The 22803-nt window shown below is 44.7% G+C and overlaps 1 protein-coding gene across 1 annotated transcript in view; it reads right to left on the reverse strand.

Annotated features, from left to right (window-relative positions):
* LOC115395533 (X-linked interleukin-1 receptor accessory protein-like 2) overlaps nucleotides 1–22803 on the reverse strand; it is a 382855-nt gene that overhangs the window by 99709 nt on the left and 260343 nt on the right. Inside the window, exons 5-6 of the mRNA XM_030101111.1 lie at nucleotides 15368–15554; nucleotides 15136–15289 (exon numbers count right to left, since the gene is read on the reverse strand). Coding sequence (XP_029956971.1) covers nucleotides 15136–15289; nucleotides 15368–15554 — 341 coding nt within the window. The remainder of the gene's footprint in view (nucleotides 1–15135; nucleotides 15290–15367; nucleotides 15555–22803) is intronic.

Consider the following 22803-nt stretch of genomic DNA (forward strand, 5'->3'; position numbering starts at 1 on the left):
TCTTCCTATTTGTAATTACTAACTTCCAGTTACTCGCAGAACGGTTTTATTACTGCTCCTCAAGATGGATCCATGTCGAATTAAAACCTCGTTAAAAAAACTTGGTGGCCGAGAGAAGACAGGGCTAACAAGAGTTCAGTCGTACACAAAGAACAAAAGGGAAGTGAGATATTGTTTCAAACCCTCCGGAGAGGCGACAAACAGCTTGTTATAACTGTGAGCGAGAGAAGTGAGGCGGGCAAACGAGGGCCGGGCGTTTCTGGAGCAAAGAATTAGGAGGTGACGCTTTATTATAAAGGAAAAGAAGAAAAGCAATGTATGTGAAGAGAGAGAAAGTGAGAAAAGAAGAAAAAGAACGAAGCGGTAAACGGAGGTCTGGCAGAGATAGAAATGAAAGCCGGAGAGACGACGGCAGAGATAATGGATGAAATTAAACAGCAGGACGGGGGTGGACGTGGAGGGCTGTAATGGCCGCTTTAAACACACTAATGGACCAATTAAAAACTGCTGCAGGTTTATAGCGCTCGCTCGGAAATACAAAGGGGGAAAAAATCAGTCCCTCCACTTCCCCTTTTTATGAATAATTGTTTCCGGGTGTCGGATAATGGATTTCAGCAGGAGAAGATGGTGAATGAATAATCACTGTGTGGAGGACATCTATCGATTTAATATTAGGCTCTTTGGCTTATGATTACACTTGATGACTGTGGATAGAATACGAGGTACAGCCGGTGCTCCGAGCGGCCGGCACGCCTCTTGTTCTCTCCAATAACAGCCGCCGGTGAGCCGTTAACGCTCGCCTCTCACCGTTACCTCCTAACGAGCCCCTGGGTTGAGACAGCCGGACCTTTATCAGGCCGAACGGCCAGACGCCTGCTTGTTACACAGCAGAGTTTTAATTATCACTGTTGACTCGTGCGGCTCGCAACTATATATTCTTTTTTATTTTGCTCGTTGCTTCAAGTTGATTATGGTGCTTTCAAGATATTTCACTGAGACAAGTGGCAGAGAAGACAAATCCATATTTCAGAAGTGAAATTAAGAAAAGTATGAATTTGAGCTGTAACACAGAAACAGTTTATTATTCACACAGCAGGTCCTGAGTGCCAATATTGACTTCACTTAATGGTTGTTGTATAATAGTGATGCACAGTCAGCACATTTAAGTTATGGAAGAAAATAGAAGATGGTACGAATTTGACTCCATTCTAGCTGCTGCAGATGTGACTACTCTAATCGTTAACGTAACGTAATCGTAAACGTTAACGTGACATTTCAAGTGAAAAAGTGCCTCGTTTAGTTTATACAGCAAAGTTTTGAAAACGAAGTCTGTTCACATGAAAACGGCAGAAATGCTGAAAAAAGATGTAGTTAGTATGCCAGCCCACTAGGTGGCAGTGTTGGAAACTGTACACACGCACCAAAAACAATACACTATGAAAAATATGTTGCAAAAACGGCCAAGTTTGATTGATATGATGAGTGATGCTCAACTATAAAAGTACCGGGTTCCAGGACGGATTGGGAGTCAAGACACTCTGGAGGAAATCACTGCTGTCACTGTTCACGTACTCGTGAACGTGCAGAAGAAATATCCACTACGGTTGTTTTGCGCATGTGCAGGAGCAGCATAATGTATATATTTTTTTCAGAAAGACGATCAAAACACAATGAAAGTTTTGCGTTTTCACTTGAAAGCATCATGGGAACAGGACCTTGGTTAATATTGAAAGCTTGTGTTTGATTGGTAATAATAAGCTCAAGGAGTGTTCAATTTGTGGATGTGTTGGTCTTTTTTGGGATTCGATGGTAAAAAAACAAAAAAAACAAAAACATTTTCTGTCATAAATATTTATTCCTAAAAATCCAGACCACATTTTTTGAGTGTATCACAATATCTGTAAGAACAGGATCTACAGGAAACGTATATCTTCACCTTACTTTTACATCATTTATGAGGTTTATTTTTTTGGTGGAGGCGAGCGAGCATCCTGCTTGGTAAACACATTTTATTCACTGCTTATTGGTTTTCTCAGCGAGAGGAAACAGATGATGAAATGTCCCGTTCTCCGCCGGCCGCAGACAATAACTCTGTGAATAAAGTTTGTCAAAGTCTACGCGGAGTAAACAAAGTTTGTTATTAATGACTCAATGTGGCTAACCTGGCGTAAACCGATTTGCATAATCGCTCCACTTCTTTTTCCTCCCGTCCCTCCACCGCTTGTTTTTTTTTCTTGTTCCCGTCACATTTTCTCCTCCCCGTTTTGTTCTTTTCCTGTTGTTTTTCTTCGCTCGCTCCTCTGTCAGAGGTATCGATGTGTGAGAGACAGAAGGGTCTGCATCTTAAGGTTGTCTAATGCAATTAACTTGACCACTGGGTTTTCTGCTTGTGTGTGTGTGTGTGTGTGAGAGCGAGGGAACAAAAACACACACACAAGGACAGAAAGTTACGACGCTGCTCTTCTGAGGCTTCCTGCAACTGTGTGCGCGCGTGTGTGTGTGTGTGTGTCAGGATGCTGAGGTGAAAAACATGTTTGAGTCTTTCTTAAGCATCAGTGGATGAATTTATACTCTCTCTGTGTATGTGTGTGTGTGTGTGTGTGTGTGTGTGTGTGTGTGTGTGTGCATAAAGAACTCCTTGACTCCTTTATTTTCCAGACCAGTGGTTGAATCATGTTTCGAGTGAAATAAAAAAAAAAAAAACAAACAAACAAAAAAAAAAAGCCTATCGTGTCGACCAAATGCACAAACATGCATGATGATATAAGTCTGTGGAAACGACAACAAACACCGCGTCCAGATGAAAGTCTGAAAATTCGCCAATATAAATGCAAACTGTACCTCGCCCCCCCGGCGTCCATCTGCATGTGTTGAAATAAAAGCTGGAGCTTCAGTAGCTTCACGTGGAGTCGCTGGACGTTACCGTCCTGAACCAACCCGCCAGACGTCGCTGATGTGTTCAGGATGAGAAATGAGACTGATATACGGAGGAAGAGCGGCAAAGCAACAAATGGCGCTGACAATAGCAAAAGTTCGCACCGTGTGCTATCAGCTGGACAGTAAGGTTATCTATTCGTACGGGTTCCTGCACTTTTCGGGTGTAGGGAAGAAGTGCGGGACGGTCGCCCGGGGCAGAAAACAGGGCAGGAGCACCACTGAACTGATCCACTCATTCAAATTCATTTCTTTACACAGCTTGTAAGTTCTGCACATTCCCCAGCTCCTGGGACCAGAACAGTGCAGTGGTGTGAAAGGGAAATGTCCCCAGCGTCTATGGCTTTAAATTTAAGTGTCATGTCTGTGTTCAGCTTTGCTCCATGCATCTTGGGAAGACTTGGCTGCTTGGATCGACCAAACCAGAGACATAGTTTCTCCAGAAAGTCCCGGTCCGACTCCGGGGTCTCCTCCCAGCTGGTAAACCTCCAATGGGGGGCGGCCAGGCAGCATTCTACTCCCATGAAGCCCTTTGGCTTGCTCCTTGATTGTGGGGATACAAGCCAAGAGCTTTGCTTCACAGCTCAGGAGAATCTGCATCGGTTTAGTGCTTCAGGAAAGTTTGGCAACACAGCAACGTTTTGAAAACAATGTCTGTTTACATGGAAAAGGTGAGGATGTAAGGAAGTGATGTTATCACGCCAGGCCAGGAGCCGGCCGTACACAACACACACACACACACACCATGGCAAGCACGTGGACAGGTGACGGAGTTGAAACTGTTGAAATTACTACAACAACAACACGTCACCATCAGGGTCAAGCTAAGCCGTGTCTCGCCGGTTTAACCCCAGCTCTCACAGTATCGTAAAAAAGGAGTTTTCCCCGTTTCCGTCTGGATGGAGTCAGAGGAACCGCGTTCTAACACCGCTGGGCTAAAACACCACGACGGTTTTCAGTTTGTGCTTGAAAATGTCTTGTGAAGACGATCTTGTGTGAGATATAACTCAGAGCTCAGGATGCCTTCGCCAGCTGGCGTGACTCATTGACTTTATTGATTCATTTCTCCACCATTGTTTTCTGGTTATTTACACATCAGGACCTGCCAGACTTCATCGGAGTCGACGGCGTTTGAAGAAAATCAAACATTTCTCTCTCGGACTGAACTCTGACCGTGTTCACACCTTCTGTGTGAATTTTCACACAACCCTCTTCGTTTCTCCTCCGCTCACATTCGCATGCAGTTTCTCTGGGTGGTGACCAATCACGGCGGCAGCTGTGCTCCAGCAGACCGTCAGTCGTTCCACATCGCCGTACAACACGCCGCTCACTGGAGACGGAGGGATTTCTGTCAGTAAGAGACGCTTCTATTTCACCAATAGCTCTGGCCTTTCAGTCGCATTAAAAAAAAGTAATTGTTGTGTTAAGAGCTTGAAGAGAGGATGATTCAGTAATTAGGTGAGGAAGACTTTCAGCACTTTGACCTTTGTTAAACTCACTCTCTCAGACAAGAAGCCCTGAAGTACCGTTTAGGGGGATCTTGATTATGAAAACGTCAAAAACGTTAAATGTCAAAAACCCTGAGCTCAGACTTTTAAACGGAATAATTCAAACCTCACAGTTGTGTGTTTGTTGTTGTACTTTGCTCCTGAGCTTTGTTCGTTTCTGTTCTCCCTTCTGTCCAACGCTGTCCCTCCTGCCTCTGCAGCGCTCACTGCAGGCTGCAGAGTCATGTTAATGGAAAGTGTGTGTGTGTGTGTGTGTGTGTGTGTGTGTGTGTGTGTGTGTGTGTGTGGTGTGTGTGCACTAACTTCATCAACCCTCTCTGTCTTTGGAGAACAGAGCCAATTTCACAATGAATTAGGAGGTGAGTCTGTAACTGGGTCATGCACCATTATCACAAGCACGAAAACATAGATCTATCTGTGGACACACACACACACACACACACACACACACACACACACACACACACACACACACACACACAGAGTTAAATTTAGAAAGATAGATGGAACAGGACAAAGAACACAATATCGAGGCAAGTTAAAGCGACCGAAGAGAAACTGTTCTGTGAGATACAATAACACTGGAGGGACCTGAGCCTGTTTTAATGGCTCTGTGTCGAACAGAGAGAGAGTGTGTGTGTGTGTGTGTGTGTGTGTGTGTGTGTGTGTGTAAGTGCATGAACAAGAACCAGAAGGTAACGTGTCGGCGGAGCAGCACACCATTAGCTCCAGCGTTACTCCAGCAGGGTTCCAGGCATGTTGTGTGCAGGACGCCTGTCTTTTTCCCTCTCACACACACACACACACACCCACACACACACACACACACACACACACACACATAGAGATGCTCCTCAGTGCAGAGATCCTCGGCAGTTAAATTTAGCCTGGAAGCCGTGTGCTTTGCTAACACACAGTCTACTTTGAAATACCTCTGAAATATGGATGAGAGTTTTTTTTTTTTTTTTGGGAAAAAAAAACACTTGGTTGGATGGAAAGTGAGGAAGAAAACGCACACACACACACACACACACACACACCAGGCTGGGATGATAATCAAGACCTGGATGAGGTGGCGATTAAAGCACCAGGCGGTTGGCTGATGGATCTGGCTTTGGGAAGAAAGAAGCCGCCTCTCTACTCTACAGGGTCAGAAAGAAGAGGCGGCGTTGGAGAAAACGACGTGTTTGGAGCGTTTCTGCTTGTTCACAGAGCAACGGCTAGCAAAGGACCATTCCTCCGTCCCCGTTGTAAACTGACCGCTTTTAGCTTTTAACAAATTAAGGGAAATTCTCTAGAAAAAAGTGTGAAAAAATGAGGATAAGAGAAATTTTTGATCGCTGACAAGCGGTCATGGTTTCAAAACGGAGAAGGAGTCCGGACTTGACCACAAGCCGCTCCGTGACTTTCTGATTTGTATAACTTCTCCAGCAGACCTCCGGACCTCCTCCCAAGTCAACAACCCCAGTTTACTGATGGTGGTGAATGTGAGGCCTGTTCGGGACTCGAATGGATCTGAGTGATCCAGTAATAAGATCCAGCTCACTGGAGTCACTGCAGCCCTTGAAAAGGGTAAAGATGCTAATTTAAATGAGCCTATATGTGGGATTTCCCATTATACTTTAGCATTAAGCTAGCGGACTTGACGCCAATCGTTTTTCAGCATTTTGTCTTGGATTTGAGAGGGAGGTAAGAAACGGCCTGTAGAACTGAGGCGCTGTGTGTAAAGTGTGGCACAGAAACGTGCACAGTCTCAACGGGAGTGACGCCGACGCTGCGGGTGTTTCTGACCGAACCGAAGGAACAACCATTCTGACTGGCTGGCTGCGAGAAACGTCACAAGCAGAATCAACGTTAAACCAAATGATCTACAGAGCCACAGACCACCTGCATCCACCAGCTCCACAAATGTAAAGACGGGAGGTGCTGATGTGGATCCAGACCCAGCCAGGAAACAGAGGGCCGGGCTTCAGAGCTCAGCTTCCTCTTCACCTGCCTGTCCAGACTTCTGACCGATCTCATGAGATCTACTGCCATCACACACAAACACGACCCCGAGACACTGAAACTCAAACTGGTGCAGCCCACTGGACCAGTAGTTTCCAGTAGTTAGCAGGACCCATGACCCGCGGTCCAGAGGTCACTGCTCTCAGCTTCAGACAGTGAGGGTCCCTGTGGCAGAAACTGCCTCTTGGGGCATTTCAAACTAATAAATGAACTCATCATGCTTCATTAATACCTTTTTCCACACTGACCGATCCTGTTTCTACTTTCAAGAGACAATTGAAGACTCAATTGTTCAGAGAACACCGAGGGACTTAATCCGACCCCATGTTTGGGGAAGAATAGGTCAGGTGTTCTAAAACCCAGCACTTATGTACCACTGACTAAGTTGACACACACACAAAAAGAAAAAAACAAGGGGGAGGGGGTAGTGGCTCCTCTTCTGCAACTTGATGGCAGCTCCCTTGACCAATCGCACTTGAAGCAATTGAAGCATTTACTAATGGCTTCTTTCTTTCTTATGTCTGTATTCTTGCTTGTGTTGTACGTCGCTTTGGACAAAAGCGTCTGCTGAATGAAATTGTAGAATTGTAGAATTGTGGGTGGGTCTGAGTTCCCTCAAAATCCACAGTTTCCAAAGAAAAGAACATGTGTGAGCGATTCCACTGCAGCAGAAGATCTCCAACACGATGAGGATTTATGTTTTCACACAATCAGTCTTCCCCGAGCATAAAAACACACAGCATCAGAGGCATCACACGTCCACGGCTGCTCGCTGGCGGTCAAACACACCCCCACACACACACACACACACACACACACAGAGCAGAGGTGTGGGGTGGTCGGCAGCAGATTGCTCCTGAAGGCCGCTCGGGGCTGGTGCAGCTCCTCGCTGTGGGACACGACAGGAAGAAACACAGGCTGTGTGAGCTCGGCCTGTTTCAAGCTGCACAGACACACTCGCATGAAAAAGCTCTTTCATTTCCTGCAGGAATCTGCCGCTGCAGTGAGCCATAATGAGCAAAAGCAGAGAACCGACCTGCCTGCTCTGGACCGGCAAATGCTGAAAAGATAGTAACTCCTGTGCCTGGATCAGGCGTTGATATGCACCCCAAACGTTGGAAAGAAGATCCAGAAGTTTCATGTGACATGGCAAGATCTGCCTTTATGCATGAATTTACAACATAAGTTGATATTTTTCCTATGTTGTAATCCCCCCCGTCAGTTTTCCACCCTGCCTCCCCTCTTATCCCCTGTTGACCCCGAGACGAGTCTTTTTCCCCCCAGCTGTTTTTCTCCATGTGGGTTATGTAGTGTGTGTGTAACCCGCAAGGCAATAATAATCATAATATCATGCCTCTGTAGCCTGTAATCACCACACAGATCACACAGCAGTACTGAGTACGGACGTTAGTGCAGGCAGAGGCGGACCCACTCGGACAAACACCAGCAGACCGCAATGAACCATCTCTACAGACTTCATTCAACTTTTCTTTTTTTCTATTTGATTTGGAGCGATCGGTAAGATCTGAACCAACTAGAAGCATTGATAAGTCAGATATGATGGATTGTTAAACCAGACGTTGCCATCGGTACTGAAACATACCACAGAAAGACTATGTCTGGTTTTCCAAAGAGTTAAATCAACAAACAGTGGGAGTTAGAGCTGATGGCCTTCAGTTGTTCAGGAGCATTCGGTGTTCGGTGTACCCAGCTATGATGAGGATGCTACCGTGTCAGTAGCTCTGCCGGATGCTGGCGTCAGGCCTGCAGCGCTCACAGACAGCCTCTTCATTACCGGCTTCGGCTTATATAAGGCCGAGCGTATTTATATCGCCCAGTGTGACAAATCCGTCAGGTTTACAACCTGTGTGGAACACAGTCTTCTGACATTTGCTTCGTTTCCTTTAATTCTGGTTTATTTTCTTTTTCAATGCAGGGAAGAACAATCAGTCCTGTCGTCCATAAAATAATCCTATTATGTAAAACCTGCTTCTGCACGTAATCCAGTCAGTCTACAGTGCAGTTATCAAAACTAATGACAAGAGTATAAACCAGACCAAGGAAACTGTAAAACTGAGTGGTTCGAATCCTCTATAGCGAGAGATTCCAGATGTTACTCAAGCAGATTGTGTTAGAACCAAAAATAGTCTTATTTTTATTGCTCTTTATTGTTATTTCTGTACATTTGTTGACTTTGTGGCCTGTTCTGTTTCCTCTTTATGAAGTGTTTTGTCTTTATATTGTGAAATTCTATATCCATGTTGACTCATGTTGTGTTTGTGTTTTTTTAATGAAATGACTCTGAGGCTGCTGCGTTGAGCCCTCCGGGCTGCCATCAATAACTCAGAGTCAGTGAAACCTAACGTACCAGTATTGACATCTGCTGCTGTATCTGCGGGGGCCGTCAATATGCTGGAGATGTATGAAGGAGGGCTGTTATCTGCCAACAATAAAGTCTGTCAAACATGGTGCCATTGCAAAGACAATGGCACCATGGCTAAATACAGACTTAAAAACCTGCATGGCCCAAAGGGATGAATTAAAACGAGCAGCCGTAGAAAGTAATGATCCCAGTGCATGGGATAAATATCGTAAATTCAGAAATTCTGTGACTAAAAAGAACAAACAACTGAAAAAAGCTTATTACGTCACTAAAATTAATAATGCAAAACATGACGGAAAGCAGCTTTGGCACGTCCTTAATAACTCTCTGGGAAGATCTAAAAACCATGACTCTGCTATTATTGAAACTGAAGGAAAGTACATAACTAAACCAATTGAAATAGCAAATGACTTTAATAACTTCTTTATCAATAAAGTAAAACAAATACGGCTTAAGAGTCTAAACAAATCAAGTGATCTAAGTGGCAGCTATTCTATTGAAGTGATCAAAAATGTAATAATGAAAGGCAAAAACTGTACATTTTCTTTTGATCCTATAGACCCGCATGAAGTAGAAAACTGTTGAAATCTGTAAAGAATAGCAAACAATTTGGGCTGGACTACTTAGATGGGAAAATGATCTCATTAATGGCAGAATATATTGCCAAGCCTGTTTGTCATATTTTTAACTGGAGTTTAAAAGAGTGTCTATTCCCCAAAATTTGGAAATTGGCAAAAGTCATCCCCCTACCTAAGGACAATAAGCTGGCTCTTAGTGGCACTAATAGCAGACCTATTAGTATATTGCCCGTTTTGAGCAAGATCATGGAAAAGCTCATACTCTGACAAATATCACAATATTTTATGAATTTTAATATCACTTCTGATTCTCAGCATGCCTTTAAAGACAGCCATTCTACCTCCACTGCACTTGTCCATATGACAGACGACTGGCTATGTGAACTTGAAAAAATTATGTTAGTGCAGTGGTCTTAGATTTCAGCGCTGCCTTTGACGTGATAGATCACAACTTGTTGCTGAACAAACTGTCTGCATATGGCTTTTCTGGTTCTTCTCTTAGAGGTATAATGGACGATGTTTTAGCCAATGAATGGCGTGATGCGAGTCTCAACGATTGGTCCTCCAACATGTCAATCACGCTGAAGACATGCTTGCATCACGCCGTCAAGCGGCTCGTAGGAGCAGCAGAGCAGGTAGGATGGTCTGGCGCATGCGCGTTTTTTCAAAAAGCGAGTAACAGACAATAGGTTTCGACTTTTTTGAGAAAATCGTCCATTATACCTTTAAGTGGTTTAACAGCTATTTAACAAATAGATCGCAGTCAGTATACTTCAATGGTAGTTTGTCTTTCGTTCTGAGGCTAGATTGTGGAGTTCCACAGGGTCGCCGCCTTGGTCCTCTGTGCTTTTTAATTTTGACAAATGATCTTCCTTTCATCTTAGATAGATCCCATGTGGCCATGTACGCTGATGATTCAACTATATATTACGGTGCAGAGAACCTGCAAATCTTAAATAATGTGCTTCGAAGTGATTTAGACCAAGTATCTGTATGGGTGGAGTCTAACAGACTAGCATTGAATGTTAGTAAAAGGATGGGTATGATTTTGACTCTAGGAAGCAATCAAAGAATAGAAATGTTTTGTCACTCACCGTAAATAATATACCCCTGGAGCAGGTGCAAAAGTTTGTTCTCCTTGGTGTAACTATAGATGATCACTTGAGTTGGACTAGTCACACTGGAAAGATTGTGACAAAAATGGTTGGAGCTCTTTCTGCTATTAGACGATGTGCTTATTTCATGACAGAATCATCAGTTAAATATGTCACTCAGTCTTTAGTGCCACCTCACCTGGATTATTGCTCAGTCATATGGTTGGGTAGCACAAAAAAAGATATTCATAAACTACAGGTTCTGCAAAATAAAGCTGCACGACTGGTTCTTCGTTGCCCATTTCGGACTCACATTGACTATATGCATCAGAGTTTGTCATGGCTACATGTGGAGAAGAGATTACAGAGGAATCTTGGAACTTTTTTTCAGAATATACGGATAAAAATTAAACCTAGGCCTCTGTATGAAAAAAAATTATCTATGTTCATGAACGCCATATTCATTTGACTAGGCGCCATATTGCAGATTACATATCGCTTCCTAAGGCTCAAACTGGGGCAATGCAAGGAACAGTGATGTACAGGGCAGCGAATCTGTGGAATAAGTTACCTTTAGCTGTAAGAAAGGAGAACAACATAAAAGCTTTTAAAACTATGGTCACAAAAATCTTCAAAGCTTGATTGCATTGTAGGTGCATTCTTAGTTCTTGTTTTATGTTTTAATTGTATCATTGCCTTGTTCTATCTGGTTTTATTCTTTTTAATTGTGTGTATATATTCCTTTTACTTCTTTTTTTTCTTGTATTCTACTGTTTAATGGTTTTATGCATTGCGTTTTATGAGTGTTTATTCTATCTATTCTGTTCACTGTTTGTGAACTTTACTCACGTTCTTATTGCTAAAGTTATGATTGTTTTATGCAGTTATGGAGCCCAGGAAGACGAGTTGTCACCCTGCTGACAGCTAATGGGGATCCAATCTCTAATAACTAAATAAATAAATAAACTGGCTCTTTTAGTTTTTCAAAGTTTGGAAAATTCTTTTGACTCATTGAATATGACAAACTGCATCGTTTGGTAAAATGCTGGAGCTGCACCAGTTCTCGGTTTATGAGAATCCGTCAGAATCGTCCATCAGCAGGTAGAGGAGAGCGCGAGCCATGAGCACTGAAAGAGAATGTGAACTGTTCTGTCAAGATATCAAGAGAAGGAGGAAGATCCAGGAGGATTTCACTGAGCTGTGCTCCATGCTTAAACTGAAAAACAAGACATTATTCTGATGGCTGTTGTCTATAGGATCACATTTAATAATCCTTGTATCGGTGCGATATTGGCAAGCGGCGCATCCCTGCTATTTATCACAGAAAGAGACATAGACAGCTATTAATCATAGATATCACATATTTCCATCAGAATCGATATCACCTACGATGATTGCAAATAAAATTCATAACAGAAAAAAACACGATGCGTGTGAATCTGGCAGAAATGGAGCAGCGAGATATTAATGCTCACACACACACACACACAAACACACACACACTTCTGTAGGATGTGAGCGTCGACCTGGACCGGCCCGAGAACTGGCGGTGAACAGAGACAGACAGAACCAGCCACAAACATAAACATGGGTGAAAATAGAGGAGGGCGGAGAGAAGCTGATAAAAAAAGAAAAAAAAAAGAAAAAGTAATACGGGTCAGAGAGAGATTCTGGCTCCCTAAACAGGACAAGATAAATTGGCCTCACAGCAGTTGGCATGAGCAGCCTTGAGACACACACACACACACACACACACACACACACACACACACACACACGGATCTGCGCTCATTCACGCTCGCATTGCCTCACTGAGCTCGTCGATCCCGTATGTCGGTCTGCTTCTCTGCTCATTTCAGTAACTTATCTGATAAGGAAAGAGGAGAAAGAAGAAGGAACACAACAGCTGGTAAAAAAAAAAAAAAAAAAAAAGATAGACGGTGCACAATTTAGGCTGACGTCAAACTTTGGAAGGAGCAATAAAAGTGTGTTTTTTATGAAGCCTTCTCCTGGTGATTCATGTTATTCCTATGAAAAAAAACATCTGAGCATCAAACTTACCGAACCTGATCATTCAACACGGGACAAACCCAGACTGGATTCATGCATCTTCTTCAACGCATTCTGCACATTTTCTCATTTTCATGGGAGCAGGAGATTCTTCCCTTAAGGCTGAAATCACCGTCGGTGTGTGTGGACGTTCTCGCGTGCCGTCGTTACATCGGGAGAGTTTCAGGACTGATATCAGTTTGATAAAAGGTTACAATTATGATAATTTTTACTCACATGTACTCTGTAGTTAAATTAAATTCCACAAGATTTGAGTTTATTTGGCTTCATATGAAAAACTACACAAAAGTTTATTTTTACTGTGTGAGTAAGTTTGACATGCACTCAGTTTCTCTCATGGTTCTCCACATGCATGTGAGAGATTTCATGATAAAATCAACCGACAGTGCCTACCACGTTGCTGCCATTTTCTTTTGTAAACGCACATCATTTCAAAACCTTATCGAAAATACATGACATTTTTCTGAAACAAAAAGACAAATGAGAAGCGTTTTCATTAGAAAAGTCGTGTGAACGGGGGCCTCGGATATGAGAGGTTGTTTGAGCCATGCAGTTGTTTGTGTCTTTTCACCAAATAAAACGTTTCATTTGTAAAGTTGTATTGATAATTTCGGATTTCTGTATTTGAGCACCAGCCCGTCAGATCAGACGGCCTCCCTGCTGCTCCACGTGGAGATTTAATCCCACCCGTTTAGCTGCTGCTACAAGGTATATCCTGGGAAATCATATCTGATCATCGTTTAGCGGCGTTAATCCGGAGCTAAATCTGCCCCGACGTGACAGCTCAACATGGGAGCCGGCAGAAAGCCTCTCCCTCCACAGCTCTTACGTAAGAACGGCACGGGGAGGAAACGGAGAAGAATGGCTGTGATTTTCCACGCTCCGTTCCTCCACAGGAGATCAGATGAAGGGAAGTCAGGAAGTGTGGTTGTGAATAATCACTGGGAAATGAAGCCGAGTCTACTCATTTCAACTTCATAAGCGCTCCGTCTGAAGGCCTCGGCACGAAACAGCGGATCAAACAGGTGCTGGCTTTGGTGACGGCGTTTGAAAATGTAAGAGAAATGGAGCACTAATGGTTTGAAGAACACTCAAAAGTCGTAAAGCTGGAGCCGATGGTTTATGTCGGCCTGACTGTTTTCACCCAGGTCCGAGAGCCGAGCCGAGCTGCCCGGGTGTGTGAGGCGGAGGCGAGGCGGGGCGGACCATCAGGAAACACAAAGAGAAACGCCGACTGCAAACATCATGTGGCGCAACACGGCGTGAGCACACACAATCAAGGACTGCAGCCCCCGACAAACACACACACACACACACACACAACACCAAACAGAAGTGCAGATGGAAGTCGGTTTGCAGCTGTTCCTGCTGAGTCCGAGTTCAGTCAAACAGCGGCGAAGCCTGAAACAATCTTTAATCTGGAAATAAAACAAAACACACCAAAAACTATTTCTAGGAGCCGATGGCGGGAACGTGAGAGCACTCTATTGTTTTAGCATGGATCTGTGCTGCGCATTCAGGGAAACTTTGAGAGTGATGATGAATGATGTATTGCTGAGTCGAGGCATCTGTCAAAGTAATGGATGCTCCGGAGTCGGGGAGAGATCCGCTGGATATTAAAAGCAGACAGGGCACATACAGCATTCCAGCCATGTTTGAGGCTCCGCTGCGTTTCTCTGATGGCAGTCAGGTTACACAAAACCTCTGAGCGGTAATTCATCAAGCATGTGATTCTTTTACATCAGCGAGTTAAATATACAGACAAAACGCTGCCAAATGCTAATTGATGGACTCCGTCTTTCACCTGGACCAAATCTGGCTTCAGCCGGACTGTTGCCTCTTATCCCGCCTCCTCTGGGGGGCACCAGAGAGTTTCCCGCCAACACTTCATCAAAAACAACCACTTCACAGAAATGTGAGGCTCGTTTTCCCTTCAGTTACTCTTCACTAACATCACAATGGATCATTGCTCATCCTTTTTTTTTTTCTAGGTGTTCCTCAGGGCTCGCTTTAGGCTTCCCTGTTTTGTGTTTTCATGGATGAACTCATAACTCAATGGAATAACAGCGTGGGGAGGCACCGATCCCACTTTGCAACGAGTACAAGTAAAAATGAGCTGAACTACTAACAGTCGGCAACGCAAAGAAATCTTCCAGTGTGTCATAAAAACTGTACTTGAATGTAAACATGGACTCAATCCTGATGTTTGCTTTGATTTTCAGGTCTGGTGCAATGTGTGATCACAGTTTTGATTCCATCATTACGAAAGTAAACATCACCTTCATTTTATTGATAAAATTACGAGAATAAAGTTATATATTGTCCTCAGTTCCTGACCGTTAAGACTCATCCACCTGTTTTCACTTTCATCCCGTCATATTCTGTGCTTCCTCTCCTTTAGATTGTTCAATGGATCCACTCATTCATCAGTTGGTACACACACACTCAGGTATATGTGTACACTCACAGCTGCCACACTAACAAACACACTCTGATTCCAGAGTGTGTTTCACATCACTTCTGCCAACACCACCGTGTGACGGTCCGGCCGGTGTTCCTACCTGTGACCTTCAGCTGTGTCGTCCGTCGCACCAGCCTGGATCCGTACTGCAGCTCACAGGTGTAGTTTCCTCCGTCGCCCTCCTCGATCTCAGGAATCCAGATGTGTGTGGTGTTGACCGAGATGGAGCTCCTCCATTCCACCCGCTCACACTCCTGACAGGGAATCCCGGCGGAGCCGATTCAGTTCCCGCGGAGTGAGCGAGTGTCGGGGTGTCGGGGTGCTGGTCCTACCTTATACCACGTCATCTGCGGCTGTTTGTACGGAGCCAGGTAGTCCTCGATGTCTGGACAGTTGATCATTTTGCTGTGGGTTATCTCCGCCTTCTCCAGATGGCGGATCTTGCTGCTGAAGCATTTCCCCTCGTCGCTCTCCTCCACCGTCATGGACATGGACACTTTCATGCAGTAGGTCGTGTTCCTGACAGAACGGCAAACACAACAGAGGAAGCATGTTATGATCACGACCCGTGTGAGTCCAGGGTCTCCCAGTTTCAGAGAGGGGGAGGAAAATCGATCAATCGACGCTGAGTGAAGGGTCAGGCACGCCTTGGACACATTTCCAGACCAGATCTGGAAAATCTCCAGGATTCTGATTGGCCAGCCTGGGTTCCTGCTTCCGGCTTCACTGGTTTAGCATAGAGCAGCTCTTCACCAGGTTTTTATGCAGGTTTGTGTAAATGAAGATTTTTAAGGACATACAGACGGAAGAATCTATTTCTGTAACTATGCAGCTACGAGTAAACATGGGCTGAGTTTTACCATTCTGAGGCAAAGGTGCCAAGATTTCCAACCCGGGTCCAGGACCTGCCTCGGGTTTGCACTGCAGGTCATTCTTTGCAAGTCAAAGAAAACAATGATGCACTTTCTAGAGAACAGAACAGGCTTAATAATCTACCCACTGCTCAGAACCTGAACGCTCCTGCTGTTGTGTGCTTGAGGCCGTTGGCCTTCATGTAAAGTTTTTACACATCAGAGATGAGAGTAGAGTGAATGGTTATAAACTCTGACATAACACCATCATGTTGTCTTTTACAAGGACATTTATCATTTAAACTCCAGAAATCCTTGTACACAACACCACACGTGTATTCTGCGTGTCAGATAGCCTCCGCCTCCCCCGGCTGGGTTTATTTCCAGCAGACTCCTTTTGTCCATTAAAGACTCCACCGCAACAATGAAGAGGAGTAACTCCTCCATGTCTTTGACGTCCCGGCTGGAACGCTGGGCGGCCTCAGGGTCTGCTGTGGGCTTTCTGTTGAAACGACAGCCGCTCTGACAGCCCAGCGTTTCGCTGGCACCACTGATGAAAAGCAGGGGCAAATTACAGGTTGTGGAACTTTTGAAGCACGCAAACCAAATATCATTATTCAGGAAAAGAAGATTTGTCAGTTGACAGTTAAACTACAGGCATCTGTCTGTTTAACAAAAAGCAGACGTCAGTGTTTTGGCAAATCCAACAGTCAAGAAAATAACTGTTGGCATCATGACTGCCGGGAACCAACTTCATGAGCAGTTTGGCCATCAGTAATAATGAATGATTATCAAAGATAGTTGTTGATAAGAGTTGGGATCAGATATATAGTCCAGATAACTGTGGGGCACTTCCTGTTAAACAGGATATTTTAGTCAATTCGTTTATATCAGTTTCATAACTTGAATACTTTGGATCAATAATGAAATGAATTGGCTTATTAAACAGTAAAGCCTGAAGAATTTCAGACATTTGACACAGAGCAGGTCAACATTTCAATCATATCTTTAAAATATTAACACAGCAGGTTCGATTCCAAAACGTCTATTTGTTCACAGGAGGGCTTCCTGGGATAACTTAATGAGAAACTCCATCTTCTGATTGGTTGTCAAACTGCTATAAAAACACCGTTCAGGTAGGAAAATAATCAGAGGTGAGTCTTTTAAAATGTGTTTTAACAGAGATGGCTGGAAGGCAATCAACATGTACGATAGGAAAATCACAGTTTCACAGATTTGCCAGAGAGCGTGGGAGACATTTTCCTCCCCGGCGCCTTAAAAAGACTTACTCAGCACAAACTGTCACTGCAGGGCGGATCTCGTGGCATTAGAGGGGATTGTCTTTTGCTTTTTGAATTTTAAAAGCAGTCAGTGCGAACTTGAGAGCTGCTAAAGGGCCTAACACTGTCTCTATTAGATATGAGGTTAGCTGAGCAGGAGCGTGTGGAGAATAGTAAGTAATGACTGCTGATATTCAACAAGTGATCGATAAATCAGATTACACTATGCCTCCAAGTATTTACTCCATGACAAACGCTCAGTGCTGAATGTGTCACATTAACAACACGAAAGATATGTGACAAAAAGAAAAAAAGAAAAATGAGATCTAAGTTTGCATTACACAAAATTAATATGCTGAAACAATCCAGCTTTAATCCGATGGGAAAGGTCATACAAAGACTTTCACCGTTTCATTTGGTTGTTTTATGTTCTTGATGTTTTCTTTCAGTGACGCTAAACTGGATGAAAATGTCTAAATTCTATTCATCAGTGGATTCTGGGAACCAGTAACCAGCAGCCTGTCGTGACGGAGTCATGACGCCACTCGCTGCTACTCAGCGTGGAATCATTCACGTCCACGTTTCTCTGCATGAAGGAGCGAGCCTGATCCAGACGCCCGGCCCGTCAGCGGGACTGTTCGGAGCGGCGTGGCGCCGCTGGGATGAAGCACCGAGGCTCCAGAAACACACGGCCTCTCCTGACAGCGAGGCTCTCCGGACGGCGCCCAGCGAATGGCTGGTTGGTATTTGTATTGGCACTACATTAGCGGTTACGAGCTAACGGCGCCACGTGCGCCAGCGGTGCCCTTGAGACAAACTGTCTAATAAAATAAGAATGATCAAGCTTTGAAGTCTGTTACGATGCAAATGATGCAACGTCTTTTCAGATCATTTCAGTTTTGACGGCTTTAAAGCTTCTCAAGGTGATTGTAATTGTTTGTGTGTGCGCACGTGTGTGTGTGTGTGTGTGTGTGTGTGTGTGCTCCCAAGTTCACCTCCAAACACAAAACCACACATTGATCTTTTTCATTTACACTCCCCCCCCGACACACACACACAAAACCTCTCATTTATGTGAATCTAAACCACTTATAGCATCAATGCAGTGTGTGCACGTGAGCGTGCACGTGAGCGTGCATCTTCACAGGGGACACCTGGATTGTTGCCACTGACCTAACGGAGACCAGTGGGCAGTGAAGCGGAGGCCTGGAAAGCTTTTTACCCACCATCCCCAGCTCCTCTGCTCCTCATCAATCAGCTGGCAGCGTCTTGTTTTCTCCTCCAGCGGCTCGGCCGCCGCCTCCTCTCTGCTCCCCGCTGCACCCGGACCATCCCGTCTCTCATGGGTCTTTTCTTTGTGACTGTGTGTGTGTGTGTGTGTGTGTGTGAGTGTGTGAGTCAAGAAAACAACCTGAATAAGTAGCAGCAAGTGGACGCATTAGGTTGGCTGATTTTCTCTGGAGGTCCAGCATGAAGTAAGTGATGGTGGTGGAGTCTCTCCATCACACGAGACCGACGTTTGAAACAAAACACTTAAACTGAGAAAACATACTGAGGAACTGAACGCTACTTCTACTTGTTGGTGAAGCTTTTGCAGTCTCAGCTTTAATGTCGGCGTCAGGAGTGAACAGCTCCTCCTCCAGGAGATATCAGGGTAAGAAAGTAACCGTTAAGACCAGAATTAATATAACGGTCTGGACAGGAAGGAGGAGAGACAGCAGCTTGACCTTATACGTCCCGCTAAAATGGGATTCCTACAGTATTCAGATACTTTCATTTATTAGGAGCCATATTTAAAGCTCTGTTCACAGGATGATAAGAGAAAATGCATCATGGTTGCATTTAGAAAGCGATGTGTGTTTCACTGGAAACAATGCAGCCGGGACGCAAGGACACGGGCCGGCGCTGCTTGCTTTTGGAATGAAAACAAACACACACACACACACACACACACACACACACACACACACACACACACAGTCACAGTCACAGAGAACAATACGTGATAAACATCAGTGGCGAGAGCACAGACGGACATCCAAGTTGGACCGTTGTTCCGGCTGTGATGGAGTCTCATTCAGCACACCCGGCACGCCGCCACTGTTTTATATTGTCCAGCTACTCAGAATGACTGTTTACTCCGGCCGTGGCGCACGAGCTCAGTCAGAGAGTTTTCAAGAAGTTGCCATGCAAACGCTTTAAATGTTATTTCCCTTCTGGAATCGACTGCAGAGTAAAGAGCAAACAACACACACGATTTTCCTCGATGTTAAAATCTTATTTCAGGCCATCGTATCTGTGTTCTCGGTGACGATCTGAAAGAAAGATGCTCCTGCAGCTGGTCAGGCTGGAGGAACCCAGCCTCTGCGCTACGGGAACCTGTGGGAGAGCGAGCGGGAACATCGAAAACCGAGCATGACTGCTGTGCTGGTGTGTGTGTGTGTGTGTTCCTGCACTCTGGCAGCACTCGCTGCTGCAGCTCCGCTCCTGCCAGCTCAATCTGTTTACAATGAGCTCACTTTACATTTCATTTTTGGCAAGAGAAGGGGGGAAACATATGCAGGCTCGTGGAAAAAGACAAACAGAACCAAACCAGAGTGTAAATGCAGCAGTGTTTTTCATCACTTACTGAGACAACAGATCAGGGCTGTCAAACATAAGGCCCGTGGGCCAAAACCAGACTCCGATATGGGCACGCCAAGTCACCAAGGCTTTTTTCAAAGAAGAGGGCGGAGCAGAGATAGCTGCCATGAGAGCGAGCTGCCTCGTTATCAGACTCGCCTCAGGGCCGTGCTGTCAGGTGGAGTCTGCAAAAACAGGCACAACGCAACAACTACAGGAGAACTGCTTTTAGCACCAGAGAGTGTCATGCATGAAAAATGAGATAATTTGAGATTGTTAAAATTTCCCATTGTAATTTTTTGGCTTTGCAAAAAAAAAAAAAAATCCAGATTTTTATAATCAAGTTTTTGATGCAACAGCAAAGAAAAATCTGTCAGGAGTAAATTTAAAGAATGTCGTGGCTCTGCTTCAGTGTGTGGCCCACTCCAGATGCAACTGGGCAGGATGTGGCCCTTCTTAGGATGAAAATGCATTCAAGTGAGATTTACTGAGTTTCGAGTCACAGCGTATGAAAACTGTGACTCATGCTGTGAAGACGTTGAACCAATTTACTGACGTGTCACTCATATAGAACACTCAGAGGGACTTCAACTGCATTTACTTATAGACATTAAGGTCTCAGCATGTTGTAAGCGGTTTGTTGCCTTTACAAGCTTGAAAACAATATATGTTTATACAAAATGGAAAAAAAAATAAATAAAAATGGAGTGAGCATGTTGAGTTTTCAAAAAGTTGTGTTTTCAGTGGCTCCACGCACCACTGCTGTGCAGACGAACCCCAAAAAGCAGCACAAGTTTCAGGTTTTCCCTTGAAAACGTCATGTCAATGAGGCCTCTGCGTATCGGCGATGCTCCTGATCAGACATGTTGCCATGGATACGGGACGCTCCATCAGCCTGAGCTGAACTGATTCCGAGACGACTTCTGTCAGGTTTGGATTTGCAGTACCGGAGGTTAACTTCCACACACACCGTGAGCGCGCCGCTGAATAATGTAACCTGAAAGGAAATCGATGCCCTCCCTCGCTCCGGCGCCGACACAAAGCACGCTTTTCTAAAAGCGGAAAGGGATTTCATGTTAAAACAGTCTTTTATGTGGCCGCTTTGATGATCCTGTCCTCAGACGTCCGTGCCAGCCGTGCGTACTGAACTGACGTGAACTGCACCGGGGAGCGCTTCCACTCGCTCTCTCCCGGGCTCCCTCAGCCTCTCGCTCTCTCCCGGCCTGTGAGAACTGAGAACCTCGACCCGGAAGCCAAGCTTCCGCTACATGCTATATGCAGCATCGGCGCGAAGAAGAATGCATAATGCGTATCTTACCATAAACAGCCTGATTCAATTAGACAGCGATGCAAACGCCGTGTCAGAAGCATTTAGCTGCACGCTGTGCTCCTCTTACTAATGCAAATCCTGTGTGTGTGTGTGTGTGTGTGTGTGTGTGTGTGTGGGTGGGTGTGTGTTCATATCCGTCCCTGTGTGGAGAACATTTAAAAGCTTTTGTTGGTGAAACGCTCCTGCAGTTAAAGACACCGGAGCGTTTAACTCACAGCCCGTTACTCTGAAAACACAAAGGTCCCCCAACCTTAAAATAAAATGAAGTTATCTTGATGCTGGAAATTAGATATTCAGCGGAGTCATTTCTCTATCGCTACTTACCTGCGGGGCAAACAAGTAATATCCTGCTCTCAATGCAATCTGGAGGAGGGAAGAACATCCTCACACTATGAAGTGAAGAGGAGCAACTTCAGGCTAACCTGATTACACACCTCCCACATCCCATTACACCGCGCTGGTTAGAGACGTGCAGGAAAGCTATCAGAGCGAAGTAACACCAAAACAAGGTGGTCAGAGGAAATTAAAACAGCTGCTTCATCACTCCAGCTACCTTTAAATATCCATGAATCCGACACGACATGAAATCAGAACCGAACTCGCTCATGAAAGCTGGGACAGCCAGCCAGGCAGCAGGCATTCCTGTTGTGGGTTTTACAAACGCTCGTACCTCAGGGACCTGCTGGGGACATGAGGCTGGAGCAGATCTCTGATGTAGGCCGGTGCCTGACCATGCAGAGCTCTGTGAGTCACCACAAGGACTTTAAATTGTATCCAGAATTTAATGGGGAGCCAGTGGAGAGCACTTAGAATCGGGGTCCTGGTCAGCAGTCTGGCAGCGGCGTTTTGGGCCACCTGCAGGCGATCCAGAGACGCTTTGCTGAGGCAGGTAAAAGCGAGTTGCAGTAATCCAGACGTGATGATACAAAACGCATAGATTAACATCTCGATGGGCCTGAGTTTGGCTGTTCCTCAACTGGAAAAAGCAAGAGCCAATCAGACGTTTCACATGTTGATCCAGAGTCAGAGCCTGGTCCACAGTCACACCAAGAACTTTAACGGAAGGTTTAACCACGGAGGTGTGGAGACATAAACCATCTCTGATCCTACAGACAAGAGCAGAAATGAGGAATTGAGTTTTGTCAGAATTTGGCTGTAAAAAGTTATTAGCCCTCCAGTTTTTTATCGCTGTCGAGATACCTTTAAACTGATTTATTATTTACCCAAGAGGAAGCAAGTACAAGGCAAATAGAACTGGACCAAGGACTGAGCCTTGAGGCACACCACGGAGGGGCTCAGGTGAGGCCTGTAGTTTTGAGGCAGAGAACAGTCAAGATTTGATTTCTTGAGCAGAGATCCACCTCCAGAGATCAAGTTGAACTCATTCTGTATTTAAAAACCATGACTCATATCCTACTCTCAGGAAAAAAAAAAAAAACTATGCTAAAATTGGATAAAAAAAGATCAATTTTCAGAATATGTATAAATATTTAATTCTAAAAATTAAGACCGACGTCCCAGTGCAGATAAATACTGTTTATGGAACATGTCAGCCCTGAAGCCAGCAGCTGAAGTGAAGATCTGTCAGGAGGAGAGCGTTCCACGTGGAACACCACGTTAAAACCAGACCAGAAAACTGCTGCGGGAAACTGAGAAATGAGAAAAAAAAAAAAAGTTGTGGAAAT

The sequence above is a fragment of the Salarias fasciatus genome, chromosome 2, assembly GCF_902148845.1.
Source record: "Salarias fasciatus chromosome 2, fSalaFa1.1, whole genome shotgun sequence".
Classification (NCBI taxonomy): Eukaryota; Metazoa; Chordata; class Actinopteri; order Blenniiformes; family Blenniidae; genus Salarias; species Salarias fasciatus.